Source organism: Aphis gossypii, chromosome 2 (genome assembly GCF_020184175.1).
Source record: "Aphis gossypii isolate Hap1 chromosome 2, ASM2018417v2, whole genome shotgun sequence".
NCBI lineage: Eukaryota > Metazoa > Arthropoda > Insecta > Hemiptera > Aphididae > Aphis > Aphis gossypii.
The window spans coordinates 64,724,472-64,749,536 of NC_065531.1; the positions used below are offsets into that span (position 1 = coordinate 64,724,472).

Genomic DNA, 25,065 nt, shown 5'->3' on the forward strand with positions numbered 1-25,065 from the left:
CAAATCGAGCAATAATTATAGACATTTACGACAAAATGTTTTTGCCCTTCGGAGCTCATGAATAGCAGCAGCAGCAGTACACACTAAGCACAAAGTAATCATGATATTTTCAAGAGCCATTTTGTGTTTCATTATATAAACAAAAAAATACTATATTGAAAAAAACCATTTAAATACGGGTTTATCCTTTAATATCGTCGTATTATATTTTTTATTAATAAAAAAAAAAAAATTAAGATTATTTTTGTGTATTGATGAGTTTCACTAAACGATATTCGACCTACGCGTTGGAACTGGTTCCCGCCATATCATGCGATTAAGGTAGGTGCTTTAATAATTGAAAACAATACTAAACAGTTTCGTTCGATTTACAAGTTTCAAATAAATATACGGACAAACGCTGCACATGACTGACCGAATATTAAAATTAACGATGACGGTAAACTGTATGTTATTATAATATATTTGCATTTTACACTTCAACCACAGACTTATTTACTAACCTAAAATTGATTTTCATATTCGGGTCAATAGAATATTCCATTACCTAGTTTTAACACCGTAATAACGAGCGACAGTTTCGTTACATAAAGTATAAATGTACTGAATGTGATCAATTTTTGTTTTTACAGAAGACGGCAAATTTGTCTTACAATATAATACGTATGTAGTATTTAAATTATATATAGTTCTCTGAATACATCGTGATGACAAATTTAACTTAAAAATAAAATAACGCACAATACATGCAATAATAATAATAATAATAATAATAATAATAATAATAATAACCAACAATAAGAGACTCAAATGGCGTCTAACGAATACCCGAGGGCTGAGTCATATTTTAAATCGCGGTAAAAAAAGAATAAAAGCATAATAATAATAATAATAAATCTAACGAAATGTTATTTTTATAAAAGGGCAAATATTAAATAGCAGACATAAAGTCCATTACACAGATTGGGACGGAAACAGTAATGGACGTTACTAATTCCCGGCGTTCTATTGATATTTATTTTTTCGGTTCGGGTAAACGCGATGAGGTTTATTACCTGTATATACATAAAAAAAAAAAATACTTAATAACATTTTAATCAAGACGAGTTTTTTAGTTCTCTAGATTACCTACATATTCCCCTCTGCAGTTGTTCGTTCTTTTACTTACAACTTCCACCTTGGTATTATTCGATAAAACTGATGGATCGCGTATTCAAAAATGTCTATGTACAAAGGTCCGCATATTATATCTGAGGAAAACGACCGTTTCCCGTACGTATACGAGTCACTATCTATTACGTTATGTAAAATACTCTATCAATCACTTTCACGGGCCAGGAGAGGAAAAAACATTTAGGAGGGTATCACTATCGTGTTTTGTATATACATATTATATATGTGCGTGTGTATGGCTTAGTCGTCTCAGTTTGATTGAAAAAATCGGCTTTTGTCGGAGTGGCGCCCCTGCATCGCGATAACTGAGTATGGAAAGGGTTAACATTCATACTCAAAGCAATGCATAGACATAATATTTGAGACCGTGTATATATATATAGTCCACGGAACTATCGAATATACTTAAAATATATATATATAAAGAACAATAAGCTTGTGTTTGATGAAATGCTTACGTTCGATTTATATGTATAATAATGCATGTTGTACATAATATAAATATATATATCTATATAACGGAGGGGATATAAATCCCTTAAGTCGGACTTGATGAGTATATACCTATCTACAGACAAATGACGTCCAATATAATATTATACCGATGACAAATAGCCGTTGAAAAGGAATATTCATAAGCTCTCTCTCCTATATGCATGAAGTAGGTACCTACCGAGATTTACTGGAGGGGTTAAAATATATATGCAACTCTCGTAGACTCCATCATTGCAGTGGGTTTCATTACCAGTGATCCCCTTCCCTCGGAGGGGGTGTGTTGTTGTCGGGGTGGCAGCAAGAAATCGAGGTGTTGGCGAAAAATAAAAGAAAAACGGGGAAAATATAACTTTATATATATAAGTTCCACCGACGATTTCCATTTGTTTTTATCATTCTATTTCATTAATTTCTGATGAATATTTATGTAACGCGCCGAGTTAATGAAATCCCCACCGTCACGGTAGTATACGTATATATATATCCCGGCCACTAAACCCGCGGTAACCAGTCGCGGTAATAGAGTCGTTTTTCCATAAAAACGACTTTACCCTCCCTATAAGATTTACTCCGAATGGTGGCTGGAAGAGTGTAGGTGGTGTTGTCACTACAGTGGCGGTAGTGGTAGCTGGTTGTTTTAAGGGGGAACCGTGAAATACGACTGGGTAAAACGTTTGAATACAAATTGTTCGTTGGTATATTCTAGGCAAAACGTTTTATTTATAAATATATATATATTACGTGCGTGGATGCGTGTAGGCGGGGCCGAGGTAAAACTTCATGTTGTATAATATGTAGGTTTAGAATAATTTTCTATACTCACTTAATGTTATATTTTTCAAATAAAATCCATTGAAAACGTTACGCAATTTTTTTATAGGCCATTATTTTATAGGAGTGCCTAACTAGACTAGCAATCGCTAATGAGACTATAAACGAACAAACGATTTAACGAAGTAAAAATATTCATTTATAGTATTCATTCTAGTATTTATCTTTAAATAATGTTTATATAAAATGACATTCAGCTAAAATCATTTGTTTTCATTAGTAAATTTATGGTCACCAGTATGTGTATGTTGGAAATCTACACTGCGTTGATTAAAAGAGAGAAAGAAAAAGATTAAAAATCGGGCATAAAAAAGAAAACAAACGAAAGCGTCGGCAGGTGCAAACCTTCGAGAGTCGTAGTATTATTGCATTTCGAATTAATAGTTAAAACCCATCATCGTAAAACCGTTAGGAAAAAAAAAAAAAAAAAAAATATTATTTTATTTATATCTTTTCGGAGAACACATAATATAATAATATAAAGGTGCCTCCTATACATAAAAATTATACTTTTCGTTTGATTTTTATGTTTATTTGTTTAATGTTTTTGTGATGACTATAATAATATAATGTATAAAGAACACCGTTTTCTAATCATGAGTTTAAAACATATATATTTATATTATATGTATGTGCATGTGTGTGAATTTAATATGTATAGTTATAAAGTATAAAGATAAAAATGTGCAATGCTTTTACAGGAACATAATGAAAACAATTTAATTAATTAAAATTTCGGAGTAAAAAAAAAAAAAAAATGATTTCAAGTGTCGAGGCAATAGTATTCACGAGTTTGGTTTATAGGTCCATCAAAAACTAAATAATCTAATCCATATGTATTTAAAGCTGTGTAATACGTTCACAATATCTTCGGAAAGGAAAATAGCTATGCGCATTATGATGCTAATAATTGTAATCGGGTAGAGCGGAGTATTAAGATACACCTCTCGACCACGCGTACTGTATTAGAATAATATATTATACTATATGTGTGTTGTATACTTGTATAATAAATAGAGGTAGTATATCAACGGCTTTTCGTTTTTCATCGTCGCTTTCAACGTCGCTGACCTCGAGAGTGGTTTTTAAAGTGTATACAAAATCTTTTATCTAGTTTATGAATAATAAACGCCGAAACACAATCCGAAACATATTTTGTGCGAAGGAAAGCAAACGCAGTTTTTATTTTTTCGTTATTGCCGTAGTCGATAAATAAGATCGATAACTGATCAAAAAATATGCCGTCTATTGCGGCTAGACTCACGTAGATAATAATATAACATATATTTATATATTATATATACTCCAATGCATGAACACACATACACACACACCGTAGTCGTCACGGTGGATGTAAATTTATTATGACGGGCACACGATATTGGCGAAGCGTGTTTGCATAAAACGCGAAGAAGGGCTACTACTATATTATAATATACTATATACTACATATAATATGTACAAAAACCATATATATATATATATACATGTACGACCTATATATTCGTTTTAAAGCTATGTATATATATCATACAAGTATACGAAATATGCGTGCACATAATGCCAATGTGCGCTCTTTTATTTTACGATACTCACCGCCGCCATTGGTCGCGAAAGAACGGATCGGCGCCGGGGAAAAAATTATAATAATAAAAAATAAATATCCATCGCACAAATGCGTGCGCAGAAGGGCAACAGGCAATAAACCGCTCAGTAGTATACACACTGTGTTTCTTTTCTTTTATACACACGTATATTATATTATAACGACGAGCGAAACACGCGCGTCGATTTCAGTCGCGTTGTCGGAGACCCAGAGAGGTTAATGCGCGAGCAATAAAAAAAAATAAAAATCGTAAGTCTTTATTACCTTTACACTATACCTATATATATATATCGACATCATACAAGTAGAGAATCTCCACCCTCGTCCCTCGGAAAATGCATTTTTGACTGAGGGGAAAATCAACGAGATTCAAATAGCCCATAATACACATACATTTTAACACTTATAATATATAGATATATAGGTCAAGCAGAAAAGTAATGGGCAAGATGATAGTCAGAGTTTTATGCATTTGCAAATTTTTTCTCAACGACAATTTTATCTATACCTAAGTTGATTCTTAAAGGATGAAAAGTAAGACATTTGAATTTTCAAACAAATTCCTCGTTTTTACGTTTTAAGTATTTAAAATATTTATAGAGTAAACCACTTCAATTTTCAGGGAAAAGTGAATGCTTATTTAACATATTTTTAATGTATTTAACATATTTACAATATTGTTAAATAAATCGATAATTTGAAATTGCTTTACCTAAATAACATACACTTATTTATAACAGGTATGTATATATAATCCAAGTATTACATAATATTTATACTTCTAAGTTTCAATACATTTTTTTATGAAAACAAATTGTTATATTTCTCCGCCTAACCTCGTGGCATACACGCATAGCGTCTATAATAGTGCAATACTTGCAAAAGAAAACTCACCGTAAACTGTGAGCAACGCCGGGTCACTGAGCCTCTTGGCTGCCACGTTCTCGGCTACGCACGTGTAGTTTGCCGTGTCCTGCAGTCGAGCCTGGCCGATCAACAGGTTTCCCTCGCTGGACACGATCATGTTATTGTCCGGCTCGATCGGTACGTTATTCCGCAGCCAATACACCCGGGGTGGTGGAACGCCCTCCGGCGGCAGGCACCGAAGCTCAACGTTTCGGTCCGTTTCCACACTCACGGAATACGGCACTGACGTGAACGTTTTCTTCAGGTCTGTAATAAAAAATAAGTAAAAAACCACACTTAAGTCACAAATAATATATATTATTATTATATGATGTACACAATTTATAAATATCTAATAGTAGGAGGTACCTAATACCTATAAATGCGTTAAAACCTTGTATACAAATATGTGCATTAAACAAAAATAAAATAAAATAAAAACAGCAATTTAGACATTTTGACGCTACTAAAAGCTGACGCCTAAGGCTTTCTCCTCACTCGCCATAACACGGCGCCAAGTGCGATGAACATAATACGTATTATACTAAATTGTTTAGTTTAGACGATTTTGTCCTGAATTCCATTACTCGTACGCGTAAATACATCGACTATATAACATATTGTTTCAAATTATTATATATACATTATGTCATATCATAGTGTGTTTTATATACAATGCCCATGCATATATATATGTACGACAAATAACGGCCCGTCGGATACTATAACATTATACTCTCCGGGCTATAATAACATTATGTATGTACGGAATCGGTCCCACGCATTAAAACGAAAAACAACGAAATTCGATACAATGAAAACGTACGTATATATATCGACGTTGAAATGCATTAACGATAAAGACCCTCCTCTCAGACGTGTATATTATATATATATTTTTTTAGCGAAACTGCCCGCATTCATGTCACAGTGGCTGCAGTCGTTCGTCGTGTATACTGTTTATTTTGTTAGTCATACGGATTATACAAATATACGAAAGACATATGTGCTGTGTGGAGGAGCACGCCTGCTCGCTAACGTATTCTGGGAGACAATCAATCAACGAAGCAGCGTTTCCGAGGGAGAGACGGCGGTATCCGTTCGCTGCGAGAGAGACCGCGGAACGCGTATATTATATACATCGGCTTCGATTCACCGCACGAAACAAAACAAAAACGACCGTTTCCCGTTTCACTTCATGTATATAATATGCATACATATATATTACTACGTTATCGAGCGGGACGACCCATTAAGCCTATGCAAACATACCTATGCACCGTATATTTAAGGAAGGATTTATACATATAATTTTCCCGAAACGAGGTATAGACAAAACTCTGCACACACTACGTATATATATGTGTGCCTAATGTAAATGCATATACTTTGCTGCAGCAAACATAACTATATAGACGTTGTGAAACGAGGCCGGCGATGGAGTATAGTATATATCTATACATATATATTATATTGTATTGGTAAACCTTATGTGTATAGGCATATACATACTATGTTTATGTATTTCAGTCGACCGCAATAGTCGAGTCCAGTGGTGCACCTGCCTTTGGAGTCTTTGTTGTAGGATGAGTATATTATTGTTATACTGTATAGTGTATATACTTCTATACTGTATATAATAATATAAACACTATACGCTATATACGTGTGTATATACCTAGGTATAGTATACATAAGACACAGACGACGACTGTGACGACGACGAACGGCATAGACCGATTTATATCGAAACTGTATTATACTCGCGCCGTTGGTATGGGTAGTAATGGAATTCGTATTGTCTGAGACGTGATTAATGAAAAAAATATATACATATAACACCCGACAACGGGGGAGGGAAGTCGATTACTCTGTCGCCCGACGCGTACAAATACAGGTAATGAATTCGGTCGAACAAGGAGCTTCGCATGAGGTGTAAAAGTAAATAACAATAGATTTTGATTGATGATGTCGAAGATTAATCGAAACCGGCTACCAAAACGACAACGCCTAAAAAAACCATCCGACCTGACCGTAGGTACCATTATACATATGTAGCTAGGGACAACGACGAAAACGAAGCCGCCTTGTCCGTAGCGTGGAATCCGTCACGATAAAGTCGAAGACTTTCTTCCAGATGTTTACTTTTATTTTCTTCTTTGAGGTATAAATCAAATTATTGTACATAAGTATATGAGAGAAAGAAAAACGGAAAAAAAATACTAAAGAATAATAAAAAAAAAACAATGCAGCGAGTTAAAAGGATAAAGAGGGAAATAAAAAAACCCGTCCACCAGTTTATATTGCCAATAATTTATCAGATCAAACATACAGCATTGCACGACAGTGTGTGCGTGTGCGCGTGTATGTGTGCACTGTACAGTTTCTCTCTACCTCTCCAACCCTCTTAATTGCAACTCCAGTTAATAAATCAATGTCAGGCTTCAATCCACCAGCCGGTTGACACGAGTGAGAACTATTATATACGGAAGGATATAATATACTATAGTAAAGGAATATATATATATATATATATATATAATATACCTATATAGCGGTAAACCTCCCTGTTATATACCTTTACCACTTACCATATAGCGCATGAAATATTTATAAAATAATAATAGGTAGTTACGAACTTACGATGACCTAACCTCTGTCATGATCGGATCGATTCATTCAGTAGGTACCTACAACGTTTTACCTCCCCCGTCGAGTGACAAAAGAACAGTTTTTTTATTATTATTATTATTATTATTATGTATAATTTTTGTGGGCGTCAAATACATATAACAATAACGATAATGGGAGACGACTAGAATATGTACATTTTTATCCTCGGGTGAAAAACTACTATACTAACAGAGCAGTGTTATAAATTTTATGCTAATGCTACTGGTTTGAAAATCCTAAACATTATATATATTATTATACTAAGGCATCTATACATGTATATGGCGCGGCGGTGATGACGACAGTTCATATACTAACCGCTGCTGCAGTTGTAGTGTATACCTAGTATATTATTACATTAAATGTATATATACATATTGTATTTACCGGGAGAACAAAAAGTATAGAAAATAAGAGATGCGTATCCGCTTTGGGGTTACACACAATAATGCGACACCTAAATACTTACTATTAGTTCTAATACTGTTCCGACTGGTTAAAATAATCCGGTACGGTTGTTATGATGAAGGTTTAGGATTACAGTGCGTTGTATATGGTGTTACCGAAAAAAAACTCACGTCCTCGAGTATATATATATATATATATATACATACATATTTATGTGTTTGTCGACCGCAAGTCTTTGGCATGTAGTGCTACAGCGGTGTATGGTTCCGGACGAATAAAAAATGTTGTTAAACAAACATATTTGATTCAAATAATTTTTTTCTTTTTTGAATCATTCGAATTGTCTATATATAATTTATTATATTTATAGATTTTTAAACTTATCTACCTGTGAAAAAAATCATTTAGTTTTTAAAAACTAAAATGTATTTAACGCATTGATATTTTTTGAGATACAAACAGACAGACATAGTATATAAAGTAATTTGTATATGTATATTGTATAGTGTATAATATAATAGGTACATTACTCTAGCAAAATATTTTTAAAACATACTTCTGCCAAGTAAATAATTTTTTTGACTACCTAAACAAAAATAAATGTTTAAAAAATTAATATGGTTTCAGTTTTTTTTTTTTCATGTCATCGACTCGTTCATACTCACATAATATTGATATTATATCCAACTACATCATGGCGCAATTATAGTTGAAAACTTATAGATATCGTCAAAAAATACATATCAAGTGTTGTCAGTTGATTATTTGCCATAGTTTAATATTTTAAACTAAGCCAAATTATGCTCAGAAATTAAAATCTGTAAATCGTGAAAAATAGAAAGTCGTTCGATTCTTGGATATGCGTACCTAGTATAGATACATGTATAGATAGTTAGTTGTGACTTGTTTGTGAATTCGCATTTGGTGTACAGAAAAAAAACAATTTGTTTTGTTTAGCCAACGCGTGTATTATGGTTTGGTAACATTTTTTTTTCACGCCCCTCTTTTTAGTTACCGTGTTAATTGTATACGCTTCCCGTATTCTTTTGTCTGCAAACGCACACACAACAATGTATAAAGTTATTTTGACGAATGACTACAGCAGCACAGGCTACGAATAATATTGTTGGTGATTAACGACCGACGTTTTAACGCGACACGATTATTATAAACACTATTATGTTTTGCCGAGCGCACGCCACGAGAAACCAAAGTAAACCCTAAGTGGCGGGTCACTAAACTTCATACAGGCACAGAGCGTTGACGGGCCAGAGTATAACAAGCGACGACGTGACGTTTCTATGATGAGGCAGACGGACTCAGTTCATCTCACACAGCCGATTATAACAATAATAATACAATGTATACCTTTATAAATTATAACAGATCGTGCAGACTATATGGGGTTGGTATGTACATAATATTGCTACAACGAACGAGACTAAAGTTCTGTGAGTTTAGTTTTCGAGTTTTATACGTGATGTATACATCTATTATAATATTATGTAGTACTTTTGAACGGCATAATATATGAACTCCATGGAATGATAAAACTTATACAATTTGGTAGAATTAATTAGCTTTGAAAATCTTACTTACAGTTGTGTTATTGAATTTACTGCATATAAATTGTAAACGGGGTCAACTTATATTAAAGTACATTAAATCTAAAATGTCCGGTGAAACGCGCATAGTATCTTAGCTGACAAATGAGAAATGACGTTCATGCAAGGGGGTTACAAAAAAAAAAAAATAAATAAATAAATAAACCAAGGAGGAGCGTTGTTATAACTACTTATTACACTAATACAATATCATATAGATTACGATCTAGAGATTAGTCGATCGAATTTCACAGCAACGCATACCTTCTGTTACGCAAAATCTGCAGGACCGCTAATAATTGACGAATACGGGTATACAACGCGATTGCAGAAATGCCAATTATGTAAATGTCATTCGGTCGTCTATAGTGGACGTGTTTTCGAATCGATACGATAATCGAATTTCAGACAGAGCACAAAAAAAGAGGGCGGTTAAAAAATGTCACACACAAATATATATATATATATATATATACAATATCCCTTTGAGTGTATATATTATTATATTACTATGGTTTTTTATATTTATTTATTTTTTTTTTGTTTCGCGTACGGTCTTTGTCAGCAGCTATATATATATATTATTATAAACGAAAAGCGAGTTTGTGATGCGAGAGTGGGGAAGGGGTAGGGTCCGGAGCTTAACTACGTCATTTACTGTGTTGTCGGCAGAAAATGATTACCACAACGACTATATAATAATATATTATATAGTATATACCTATACTATAATAATATTATTATTATGTACCTACGTTGCCGATTAACCGAGAGCGCGTGAGATGATTTCTCGCATTCAGGATCCAATTAAAAACGCATTCTGCTCTCTCTACATTTACACATATGTATATAGGTACGAGTTTAAAGATTTTCTCCCTGTTACCATTTCCGTTTCATTATCACACGAATCATCCGTTTTATAATATTCGAACAAGAGTCGAGTCGTGCTTGTGTTCACCACGTTGTTGTCATATAGACGTATAGTTGTCCTATTTCATCTTGCCATGTCGTGGTCCTAAACCGAAGTTGTTCCGCCGACTGATGGACAGACGATGATGCGTAATCAGTATAGGCTTGTGCAAAAATAGGCACGTACAAGAAACAAGAAACATTATATATTTATATTAATATAATTTTTACTCTCCCGCTCACACACATACGACATACAACATAGAAAATAAGATAAACATTTTCAGCAAAGATTTGTTGCTAGTCTCGATGAAAAAATAAAAATTAATGCATTTGTTACAGTCGAAGTTGTAAACTTGACGGCAATAACCGGTAAATTTCAAAATAAATAAATGAGATAACAAGAAACAAATATATGACCTGCGATCAATGAACATTAAATATTTTTTACTTCAGATACGTCATGTATATTATGGTACATAAAAAACCCTCTCATTTACTATATTATGAAAACTCATAATAGGCCTATTTTGATAAAAATTAGAGTTAATGTAAAATATTAAACGATATAATATCATTAAGTATTTATTTTTAAAATATTCATCCTTATCATTAGCCCGCTTACACCTCAAGCTGGCCCTAATACTGAGATATTCTTATATTTAACATTACTGCAATTATTACAACTATACATGCATATAAACTATAGGTAATAAACTCGCACATAAGCATTATCTAAAACGCAGTATCGTCAATAAATGATAAATATTTTACGGTTTCATATTATGTTTTTAACACATATACGTGCATGCAAAGACGACGTTTACTTGGGTCGTTGTATAATGTACAATATACATATTATTATGTATCTATCACGGAACGAGTACAAGAAGACAGTGTTATGACAGCGCGTGGCCGTGAAATCTCATCGAGTCGCTGCGGTGGTAAACGTTTTTCGTCGTTTTTATTATTATTATTATTATTATACACTGTTTTTTTTCGTTGAGTCGCGGGGGCACGACGCACGGCACACGTGGCTGCTCAAATAAATCGTTTTGTACGCGTATTATATTATAATATAAGCCATTAAGAAATAAGTGTATTATTTCACGCGCTTTGGATAAGGTGATTCGTGCGGTGGCGTTAAATTGAAATCGGCTGCATATATTAAATATATTTAATGTATATATATACCTACAGAATATGGACTCGTATGTTTTCTCGCAGATATTGTCTGTTGAGTTTGTATTATTGCATACTGGAAAAATATAATCAATCGCCTAATACCTATTGCGTGTTCTACTAGGTTAGGTTGTCCACTATACGCGGCGTGACTGCAGTTATGGTAAGTATACAGTTTAACGATATTTATCATTCATCGTTGAATATAATATAATATAATAATATATACTGTTCAAGTATCAAACGTCGAGAGAAATATTTTAATAATAGATACATTTTTTACTGACCACGTTTAAAAAATCAATTATTCAAAAATTGTTTTAAATTTATAAAAATATATGTTAATAATGTCAAAAACACCGGAAATATAATAATGCGTATAAATTAAATATAACGACAATGCGAAATAAAATGATTTCAAAAATAATTCATTGTAACTACTTAGTTCAAAATAACGTAATGTGTTTTAAACTACATAAAGGATAATGGAACATCGAAGAATAAATAGTATTGAACAATTATAATATATTACTATGTATAAGAAATCTACATCACGAAAATACATTGGAGTGTATAGAGGTGTTTTATGTGAATGCTCGTGTTACATTTAATGCAATATCACTTGGTTAACTCCCAAACACTGTTTGCCCGAGGTGTCAGTACAGTTCCATGTATGTGATGTGTATTATAGGTATATACACTATAATATAGGAACACCGACATATATATTTTTTTTATCCAATCCTGAAAAACGTCATCGGTCGGAACAGTTTCTGTCAGGATGATCTTTTTCTCTTTTGAGTGGACTAAAGTAATAACTTTAAGAGGTACTGGGCTTATTATGTTTGCGTATGAAGGAAGAAACAAAGAGTTAATTGAACAAATGCCAGACCTCCTGAATTGGATTTACCAACCCTTTATTTAATTTTGTTTTTTCTCAAGCTGTCCACTTCCAACTTAAACAAATAAATCTGTTAAACGAAAGCAACGGGTTTTCAATTTAATTTAACGAAATATCAGATATGTAATATGTATATAATATACCTATAATATAAATTATATATAAGAATAGTTTTGAAATGCACCGTGAAATTCCGTAGGTACTAGATAGGCGAGTTTATAATTTGTATTCCAATAGCTAATATTATAATAATATATTCTTCAAGATATACAGATATAAAATGTTGTACCCATAGTAGTATTGATAAGTATTTGAGAATTTAAATCGATTATTTTACATAATGATATAATAGTATATAAGGTTTATATATTACCTATATTCTTCATACTCAAAAATAAATATTCCTGACACAATAATATCGAAATAATGACATTAAACCACTCAAAGGATTTGTAAAAGAAACAAAATCGTTTGCCGTTTGCGTGGAAAATAAAAGTTACGCACCCGAACAAATTTCACAGACAATAAACCTCAAACGTGTACACGACGAATTTAGTGCCATTTTTTCCCTTGGAATTGGATAAAGACGTAGACCGAGATTTTAAAAGACAGCTAAGAAATATATGATGTTAATAAATTACACGTCTAATTTTATATATATACATAAAAAGTATTAAATAAAAAGAAATAGTGAACACAAAACAAAAACGGCAAGAGACGAGTTCATTTACTAAAAAGCAGAATAGCCTACTCTAACGCGGCATTCATAACCAAAGTAATTAGTGTTTGGTTCTCTTAACCCTTTTTTATTTTATATTAAATTTTGCTCGTAATATTTTCGTCTTTAGTATAAAAATAAACAATTCTCAATGGGTCAGCAAATAAAAATAAAAAGTAAAGTTTTGATGATTTCAATTCAACTCTCGTCCGCATATTTGTAAAATATAATTTACGCTTCCGCTTATCATGAACACGAAGGGCACAGAAAACTGCAGGAAAAACCAGACCTATATAGTACTCGGATCAAAAGACAATACTCTCGCGTATAAATCAACTATAATATAGTTGAAGTGATTTTTACTTAAAGAATTATTATTTTTTTTCAGGATTTAACTACTTAATTCGAAATCATTGTTTGAAGAATGAAATCCTACGTAGAGCTTTTTGTTAATCGATTAAATTTTTAATATATCTGTATATAATAATATACTCGAGTACCTATAATATATTATTACGTTTATTGCTTTATAAGGAATTCATTAAATATCCGATCCGAATGTATCGCGTGTATACGAAGATTTAATTGTGTCGCGCAAACGTCCTACGTGTGTGTATAATTATTGCTGGCCATAAATCAGGTGTAAATAATACACGACGTGCGTCTATACGCGAGTACCTACCTATATAGTTAATGACCGACCGCGAGTCATGCGCGACCGACGCAATTTACCGCCCCGCAATAATTGAAGAACACGTTAATAGATTATATAAAACACACACACACACACACACACACGTGTAATGTATAACATTTTATTGTGGGCGAATTTTTACAATATTGTTATTTTAAGTAAGCAATTTTTATTCTCGGCATAACAACGACACCAGACGCAGAATAGCGTCCGAGGGGAGATGTGGGTTAGATAATATATGTATTAATCAACGACTCGGATGAGAAGAAATCAGTGCGGAGCAGGATGATGACTCTGCAGTCGGTTTTGTGACGGTGGCGCTGCAGCAGGCACGCAGACCCCTATGGCGCTGCGGTTTCGCGATCACGCAAAGGTCCATTAGTTCATTAATGTCCCGGATTCGTGTAGTCCATTAGATGATGACAATGAAAAGCTCCCCGCGTACATGCGCTTTGCGTACCGTACTATATTATACAGTTGCTAATAATATATCACATTTCATAACCGGTCACTACAACAACAGTTTTTTGTGCAGTAATATTTTGACTAAACGAACTATATTATTCTATATCATTATCATATAAATATTCGGTGACAATGATGATGATTGTCGCACTCAGACATTAGATAATATATTACAATTGTATTAGTTGGGTTCAAAACAAATACAATTTTAAAATAATATTTAATATCGGCATAAAATTTTGTACACATAATTTTTATATATAGTGAAACCAAATTAGAGGGTAAGACTGAAAAAAATTGTATAAAAAAAAATCACCTATTTGACGAAGGGCCACCCTAATAAGTACCTTTATTATATAAGTAGCGGAAATATACGAGAAAAAAAATTAAATAAATATAAATAAATACCGTAAATTAGGTGTTTTAAAATGATTGAATGCTATTGACATATTATATGTATCTAATTAAACATTTTAATTGGTCATGATAGGTAGGTTAGGTTAGGTTAAGTAGTTGATTTTCTTAGAATTTTTTATAAGACAATAATTATTATAGTTAAGAAATATAGAACAGCTAATACTTAGAAGTCTATTATTTGAGATCTAATAATTCGCGTGTAACGTCATAATTTATTATTGCGATTCATTCGGCAATTTTTTATAATTGTGCAACTGTATTTAATTGTGTTTAAATGTATACACGTGTCACCATCGGTTTTTTTTTCAAATCCGTAGAAATGATATAATCGAATGTATACGTTCATAAAATTTAATAGATATAAACACATCTTCTGATAAAAGGTCAACGGACATATCATTAAAAATTGCCACTGCACTATTTTAACGTCGCCGTAGAGTTATTATTAAATGGTAAGTTTAGAGATGTTTTAGCCAAAAAAAAAAGAAATATAAAAAACAAGCATGTTTAATCGTCCGAGCGAGACTTATATGTACAAGAATATGAATACGAAAGAACATTAAAACATTTTTGCGATTCATAAATTGAATTTTAAATGGAAAACCACGAAGGCGTATGAAGAATTGGCTACCATATCCAAAATGAAGTAAAATTATTACGCCAACTATACGTATATATTTATTTATATAACAAGGCTTCATACTAAAATACGATTGAAAGAATAAAAATGCAATCCTTCGTTTTTCATTATTTACTCTTTACCAACCAATTAAAAAAAAAAAACAACTATTAAATTGTATTTTTCTGTTATCTGGTTTAATTAATATTTTATAATGTGCAGTCTTCTTAAAAAATCAACAATAATTAAAGGGTACTAGTATAATATATAAATATATTTAATGTATAAAATATGTAGGTATCTATGTATAATAAATGCTAACCTATTAACAAGTAATAATTGATTAGTATAACTGATGTATGAATATATTTTAGAAGAACTATTTATTATAATATATATACATAAATTAAGATGACATAAAAATAATTTTTAATCATTGTAGCGTATACAGTAGTCTGCACTAGGTTTGGTTATGGTAGGAAAGTGCTGGACGTTATATAATTTATGTTATTCACTACAACTCTTGAAAAGCTATTTTTTATACAGGGTATTCAAATCAAATGATGTATCTCATCAGTCATCGGTATTGCGCATAACCTATAATTAATACATCTGACGGCAGAAAAGATTAAATTAAAATTAAAAATCTGTTATAATCTTGTTCATTTACATATTGTATTATTTGACGTTTCTACAATTTCATTACTAAACTTTTTCCTAACCGAAATCATTAAGCAATGACATAAACACAAAAAAAAACAAATTCTAGATGGGTAGATAAGTAAACTAGAGGTATATATATATATACTTATTATGTATTATGTTAAATAAAACGGAGTAGTATAGACAAAAAATCTATTTTCGATGAATCGGACGTATATATAAATACTCGTATACAATTTGTCGAGTGCACAATGGGACTGCTGATTATGCTAAATTTTCAAACTACCACTATATAATACATAATATGTAATTCTGCCATATTATATTATACTACATTACTACTGTTTTAATCCCGCCACGACCGGTTATACGCGCCGAGCTTGGTATATATTATATACACGATCGCTTTATTATTAAAGTCTCTTCATTACACAGCAGTGCAACATAAATCTAGGGCTCTTGTCGTTGTCGTGGACTATTGTTTTTCGGTGCAGTCAGACCACCCACGCGCGTCCGGTGCGATTGTCTTTTCTAGAAAACGTAATTTCGAAAACCATCGTAAATCGTATAATACTCATGTATGTGAAATTTAAACCAACATTTTCGGCAGATTTATTTTTCCTTTTTTTTATTGGTGTAAAACTACCTTGATCAGTGTACTACCACAGTATATTTTATATAACCAGCATTATCTCGTTCGTTCGGAATGAAGAACGAACCACAAATTGTAAGCCCGCGGACCATTTGCATGTCGAATCGGTTTCGTGTTACGGTTTGTTTTGTCGTTAATTGGACACGTGGTATTTTTTTTCTGTTAATTAACAGGGCAGATTTATGACGACCCACGGGTTATCCGATTTCCGACCTTATTACGTTCTACATTTCCCACACATAAACTTATGGAAAAAAAAGAACGAACCATCACGACCTAATTATTGACATATATATCGAGTCTCGATGTATATGTATAGAAATTTCAACAAAAAATTACTAGTGTCTGTTTGTTTTTTATACATGCGAGTTATGACCATAAAAATTCGTTTACAGTTATTGCTTTATTAAAAACACACGGTTATTATATCACTCCAATTATTAATCGATATTATGCTAGCGAGACTATCAATAAGAGTTATACAAAAGTATACAATTTAAAATGTTGGAAATATAAGGAATAATAAAACTAATAATTAATTAGGATAATTCAAATTACGTACACACATGTCTATATTTAAGTGTATTTGAAAAATAAATTTAACTAAAATCTTTTGGGTGCGTTTTTCTAATTGTTTGCCAAAAATCAAAACAAATTGCCCATTTCGGATGTATAAATATTAAATGGAAAACAAGATACTATGTTATAAAAATGTCTTTCTTTAAAATGAGAAAAAACTATATTATATAAGCCATAAACTAAATCCAACCATATAAATTGTACACTGTGAGAGGGTCAAATGTTGTAGATTAAATTAATGATCCTAAGTTGTCATCGTGTGTATTACACAACAGTCGATGTAGGTAAACTCACATAAATTAGTCGCTGGTAAAAACGATCGGCGAGTCTATTCTTTCTATAGGTATTTTAAGACCGCGTTTGAAGATAAGAACGTGCATGGTGCTCTTACTACCAATATATTATATTAAAATATGTAAGTAGTGTGTAGGTATATTTTATTATGTAGTGGTCATCATATTATTATTATATGTGCATCGATTGTACACACATATATATTTATAATATATTATTTCTTCTCGTGTTTTTCTTTTTCTTTCTAATTAACTTGCGGCGGGTAATCGCACTCGGCAGCAACAGCCGGTTTGTGTATATCTTACGATGCCGATCTCTCGGGATTGATTTGTCGCCGGTAGCTGGTGTCCGGGTGGTCCACCACCGCTGCTGCAGTATTGCCGGACACGAAAGCGTCGTCGTTCATTACGGCAATCGCTGTGTGCGCTTAAAGATTCATTGTTCTCGTCGGTTGCATTTTTATTATTATTATTTTATCGTTTATAAATGCGTTTAAATTTTCTTCTTTTTTACATGCTGTTCACTGTAGTATAGAATATATTATATTGCTGTTATTATTATTATTGTTGTATACCATTACGATCATCAACTCGGTGGGTCGGGTCACCGCGGTTATGTCTGCACGATCCGAAAGAAGTGCACGAGATTTTAAATCGCGAATCCGTAACCACGAATGCAGTAGTATATTACGCCGCAGCAGTGCTGTACTGCACGCGGTCTTATCGTATAATTTGATTAAAAAAAACAATATTTAAATGCGATTTATCGATAAAAACTCTACACATAAATGATATTATGTCTTAAGAACAACTAAAAAGAAAAGAAAAACATTTTACTATCCAAACACGAATAAACATTTGTTTTACAATAATTATATACTAGTAAGACTGTCTTTTGTACGCGCGATATTAAAAATTGACACGAACAATAATTATATTAAATAAACTTTTATTATGCACGTGTATTATTATTATTACTAAGTTTTTAAGATAAAAATTTAAAAACACCGGGTTGATTGAATTATTTATAATAACTTTTGAAACTAGCACAAAATCAAATAAATATTAAAAATATGGTTATTTGAAAAATATAAAGGTTGATATAGACAAATATAGAATTAAATATAATAATTAAATTATTAGTTTAATTTAGTTATTTATAAAGTTTGAATATCGATAACGGTATCTTTTTTTTCTTGTACCTATTAAAAATGACATAAATAACTACCTATAATTAAGTATTATCAATTAATAAACAACTTCATTGATAATGATTACTAAAACACTTCTATGCAGTTTATTTAAAAAAAATCAGATAAATACCTATGTTTTAAACATTTTTTACAAAAAAATATATTTTTTTAAACATTTACAGTAACCAAGTCGTTGTTGATTTACGTGACATACGAAAAACAATACATCTAGTCTTTAGCTTCCCTCGTTTGCTATTAACCATAACATATAATATTTCTCCCTCCAAACCACGTCCCCCTAGCTATTATAATGCCTGACTATAATTTAGGTCAAAACAGTTTTATAATTTATCATCAAACCCGGGTTGCAAACACCCTCACATTGTGATTCCATGTATATAGCGAACAGTGTTTTGACAAGCTTTTAATGAACGTTCGATTTTGATTACGGACAACAGTATACCTACGCCCCCCTTATAATATGTGCCCAGTGTTTCAAAAATATCACACCAAAGTATAATTTATAATTTGAAATGCCATTCGGTGTATAGAGAGAGAAAGGAAATCTGGTTTTAATTATTACGTAACGGCCTCGGGGTCCCAAGCGTATAATATTTCGATAGTTATCTTTGGGTTTCGAGTTATTGTTTCGATTACAGGTTTTTTTTTTTTAATTTTTATTTTGAATATCTAACAAGTCATTGGTGATTTGTTATAGTCACCACCATTGCCGCTCCACAATGTATCTTTACCATCCAGTGGAGAATTTAAAGTGAATTGTATTTATAAAACATGAAGGGACGACAAATGGTTTTTGTATACAAGTATATTTTACTTAATTTCCCAGTTCAATTGAAATGATCCTATTCAAAATTGAATAAAATGCTCGAGTAGGTAGGCACTATAGGCATTAAGAGTACACATAAGAATTGAATGTGTAGGGACTTTCTTTTTCATCTCGACTGCAAATATATAGTACTTAACTTTAATGCGATTCGCTCTAAGAACTAGTTTATGTTAAAAGTTTTCAAACAACACCACAGTTTTTTGTGTATTGAAGTACATTTTTGTTGTTAACAGAATAATTTTATTTTTTTGTCTCGATGCAATGGCTTATGCGAACACGAGAAAAGTAGAAAAACAACGTATTTAAACTACATTTATTGTTATATGCACAACAGAATTGTGAGGTTTACAAAAGAATAATGAAGAAAATGAAAAAAAAAATGTTATCCTCAATGTTTTACAATGTGCGTAAAAAGAAAAAAACAGAGAAGATGGGTGATGGTGTGTACTTCTGCAGTTAAATTCGTTTACCATAATACTGTCTAACATGTAGTCGTCTCGCAGGACTTTTCTGTACGGATTTTTGTAGCTAATGGGCTCAAGAAACCCTTGGTGTAAACCCAATCGTTGATAGAGGGGAAGAAAAACCACAGAAAACGACTTCTGAATCCCATTAAGAAAGGTACGTAATACTAGACAATCTAGAATAGGTACAAGGAGTGTATTGTATATTTAATATTGTTTTCTTTACTTTTAACTGAAATACAACTTGCATTCTACTGGCTTCTTTTATCACTGACATGTAATCGATAACCATTATAAATAAACTTTAAAAAAATAAATACACAAGGGTTGTAATTTTAAATTATTCATGTTTATATTTTACGGGAGCGATAGCAACATTATAAAATAAAATTACTTAAAAACATTTAATGCTATTTATGTATATTTAGATTTATTTTTTGTTAAAATGTTCAAAAAGTGAGATGACAATTTAAGAAGAAAACATATACTATAATATAATATAACATCTTCATACTGTTTACCCCATATGTTTACAAGAACTGGGAATCGATTTACATTCAACTCCTCGCTAAAACTATGTGAATTGTATGAGCTAAGAAAAAATACTGCATAACCCAGTGCCATGTGATAAAAAAACAAAAAAACAAAGTAAGTATACGATTTTACTATGCCGTAAAAAATAAGTTAAAACTGAACTGTATATATCAGAGGTGGCTAAAAAGCCGATCGTGGAAGATTTCTAAGTCAATCATGTTAGAATTTATTTTTAGGTCACGAATTGTCGATTTTTAGTAGATCTCTGCCAAAAAAAAGTTTGATCAATCCTGGTATACATGGATCTATTAAAGATAACAATGGTAAAGGCATCACTGTGTCATTCGAACAAGAATCAAAATATATTGTAATTTTTAGATTAGAAAAAAATTTACCAATTTTTATTTAAAACAAATACATTTTGTTATACCTACTAAAAAAATAAATAATTTTTTTGTTTTGGAATTTTAATAATTAAATTATAGATTTGTTATACTAGATATTCAAAGACCTGAACAGCAGTGTACATAGAAGCATTCAATTTCAGTTGACTTTAAATACGGCAAGACCTTAGAAGGAATGTGGCACACATGTGAGTCTTCACAGATATTACGATAATTAAAAATAAATTTATCAACTCTGGTTGAAGTGTATACGATGAGTTATGGGGATTTATGGTTAAATATTTTGGAGAGAAGGAAACGTAATTACCGGGTGAAGTTAATGGGCACACATCAAATATTAATTTCATCAGAAATAATTTTCGAATCTCTTATGGAATGGTACCATATAGTTATCTATGATAAATTGTAAATGCGTTAAGGAAGAAAATGGCCAAATCACTTAAGTTTTTATATCATTTAAGTAAACAAAAATGTGACGACATAATAATTGTTTCAATATAGGTAGGTAACTTAATAATACTGGACAAGTTTTTTACTCAAGTTAAATATGTAATAATTACTAATTACTTTTACATTTTAGATTTTAATTATGATGAAAAAAATATTGGGAACATAGATACATCAAAAAACGACAATTAATATTAATTCCACAACTATAGTAATAAAACCATATGTACCTATTCTGAATAAATTAATTGAATATTTTAATATTTTAGAAATATTTAACTTCTACGAGTTGTATTAATAAATATCGCGTTTTTGAACATTAAACAAAGTATAATTTATAGTATTTATATACGATGTACCCATTATTTAGATATATAACCTAAGTTGTACATATAATAGTATTAAGTATTTGTATAACCGTGATCATCAGTGGCCATTAGCATGTCGAGTGTGATTTCTTTTGTTAGAAATAGATATGTATAAGGTTGAAGAAATGTAGGTACTCGACAATGCACTTTTAAACGACTATTATCTGATACACTGCTATGTGTAGGTACAGTGAAAAGTCGTTTATTATTATGATCTCATCGACGCATAGAATATTTGCATGTATAGAATTTAATCGATCGCCATTATTTTGTAATATTGTTAATGCGTGCAAACGGATTGCATAACGTAAAAAGGCGAAATATGGGCGGCGGCAACGTCAGAGACTTGAAATAACGGTCTTAATACACGCAAGACATAGTGGTGGGTGAATTTTTGCACCTCGATGACACATCGTTTGTGTGTTGAATGTATATATCTAGGAACGCATTTATTATTCCAAATTCGTCACTGTAAAACATAAAACAAACAAGGAGAAATTCTAACATGCAAATTATGGCCGGCTAAAAGTTCATTTATTCGAATTAGAGTACAATACAGTATGAAAAAAACAGCATAAATTTAATGTGTTTAATATAATATAGAATATTATCACATATAAATGTAATATTAAAATTTATATAAAATAATACGCTTACATTTTACGGTCATAATAATATTTACTTTGGCGTTATTTCAAATTGAGTCTTAAAAGTGAAAATTATAAAAAAAAAAACATCAAACCTGATGTAATAGAAATGGCTAAAATTATTTAAGTGATTATTATCTTAAAAATATAATATCTAAAATGGTAATTGTGTGGATCCTTAACATAAGATATAACATTCAGAATGGTAGCTATCTAATAGTATAGGTATATATACTTAAAATATTTTAAACTGTATTTATTTTAAAACTGAATTGTTGTGCTCAAGCACAATCAATTTCCTGTTTCTTTTATATTTATGTAAAATCCAATTTATGGCGTCAAACAAAAAAAGTATATAGGTACCTACTGAAGGCCAAATTCTGTTTTTTTCACAAACTGAAAAGCCGCTACAAACAAGAGATACGCCGTCGACAATATATATAATATTTATGATACCAGTGTTTTTAGGAGAAAAAATTGTCTTTTCGACATCAAAGCAACTAAACAAAAAGATGCCGATTTGGTCAGGGTGTTTAAAGGGTAAAATGAAACGTTACCGAGACGTACAATTCACTGAACGTATACTAATACTACACCCCATACAACAGTAAACGTGTTTTTACATACACCAAAAGCTATGTTAGCCAGTCACGAACGTCCAATAAAATATAATTACTTTCAGGGGTCTTCTTGGGCATGGTAAAGGTACACCGATCGCATTTGTATATTATGTATTATTTTCCCTATGATTTGGGAGTACCTAGGTAGAAAAAAATTATAATTACTTGTGGCTCCACCAGTCGGTAAAGTCGCGTGCAAAAGAAAGGGGAAGTTGATTTACAGCCCATTTGTTATTGTCATGACTCATGCGTCAAAATATCACTGTCTACAGTTCATAGGAAAGCATAGCCTATAATAGCGTATTAGAGTAATTTTTAATACTCGACAGTACTCGTCACCAATAATTTATGTTTAAATATTTTGTGTTTTGTAAATTTCATACAGTATTGTGTAAGTTATAAGATATATTTTGAAATTTAAATTATTTGACTAATATTTTCTTCTATAGCCTATATATAATAACGAGATTATTCGTTTGTTTGATTGTATTATGTATATGTTATCATTATAAAATTGTACCGATTTCCAACCATTAGTTGTAATTCTGCAAGATGGTACGAATAGATAATAAACAACCAAGCAATATATGTTTAAATGAATTTCGACTGTTTCATATACAGAGGACCTAGGACTAGTTATGCTAATACTATAGACGTTTAATTATAAATATAATATATTCCCGGTATGTACGTATGGATGGATATACAACAAGATTAACTATCAACGTGTGCTTACAATTAGACTTAATAGTTAATACTATTTAAGTTCTGTAGTATACTGACACAGCATAATTCGGTAAAATATGAGCGGCTTAATATCATTTGTACGTTTGACTGTGTCGATTGTGATTGTCTCAAAGACATAACTACAATAGGATAATATACATTTATACGATGTCTATCCGGATGTGTAACTCAAACTGAAACGCTATGTAAACCAATAAAAAAAAAAAAAATCACTAGCCCAAGTACGCGCATATTATATCTATTGATTTCCATGTACCTACGTAACTTCGCCCACAAGTTCTAATGTAAAAATGACAATGGAAATTCAATATTTTTCCTACAAAATGTTTATCGATACAATTATTTATTTTTTATGCTTGGTTTACTACCAACATATTTGATCTTGATAGCACTCGAGATGATCTTGTTTCCGTTGTTTTATATATAATACATACGAATGTACGCGTGCGCGTACGTCAAATACATTGCATACAGGACTAGTGGAGAAAGGCGTGTGTTGATGAATGAAATGCACGAGCGAAGGATAAGGAAAAAAAATAGTAACACGACAACCTGCTGGGACGTGTTAAAATGTCAGACCGGAATAATATAAACGTATACGCATTGTCTATGCGGCGACATGTAAACAAAAACAAAAAAACAATGACAGACTAGCCTTAATGGGATCCACAGAGAATAGGGAAACACTTAATTCCGTAAATGGGCACACATTATAGATTATGCAGTATATATAGTAGTTGCGACTTTTGGCATTGCACTCGGCCTAATTTAGAATCTATAAAACAACCCCACTGTATTGAATTTAAAAGCCACAACGTGAAATAATTTCGAATATTTGTTTATTTCATTTAATCAATTGAAAAATTTAATTTCATGTTACATAAATGGTTTTTGTACTTCTTAACCCTATATACTGATAGATAACTTTACTAATATTTGTAACGTAATGTAAATTTAATATTGCATGGTTGTAATAATTAAATGCTGACATCCCAGTTTTTCAACT

General features: G+C 31.5%; 1 protein-coding gene across 2 annotated transcripts in view; it reads right to left on the reverse strand.

Annotated features, from left to right (window-relative positions):
* Window positions 1-25,065, reverse strand: part of LOC114127262 (netrin receptor UNC5C) — a 126,960-nt gene that overhangs the window by 54,759 nt on the left and 47,136 nt on the right. For both annotated transcript variants that reach the window (XM_050201886.1, XM_050201885.1), the window contains exon 4: window positions 5,000-5,278. In XM_050201886.1, the coding sequence (XP_050057843.1) occupies window positions 5,000-5,278 (279 nt within the window). The remainder of the gene's footprint in view (window positions 1-4,999; window positions 5,279-25,065) is intronic.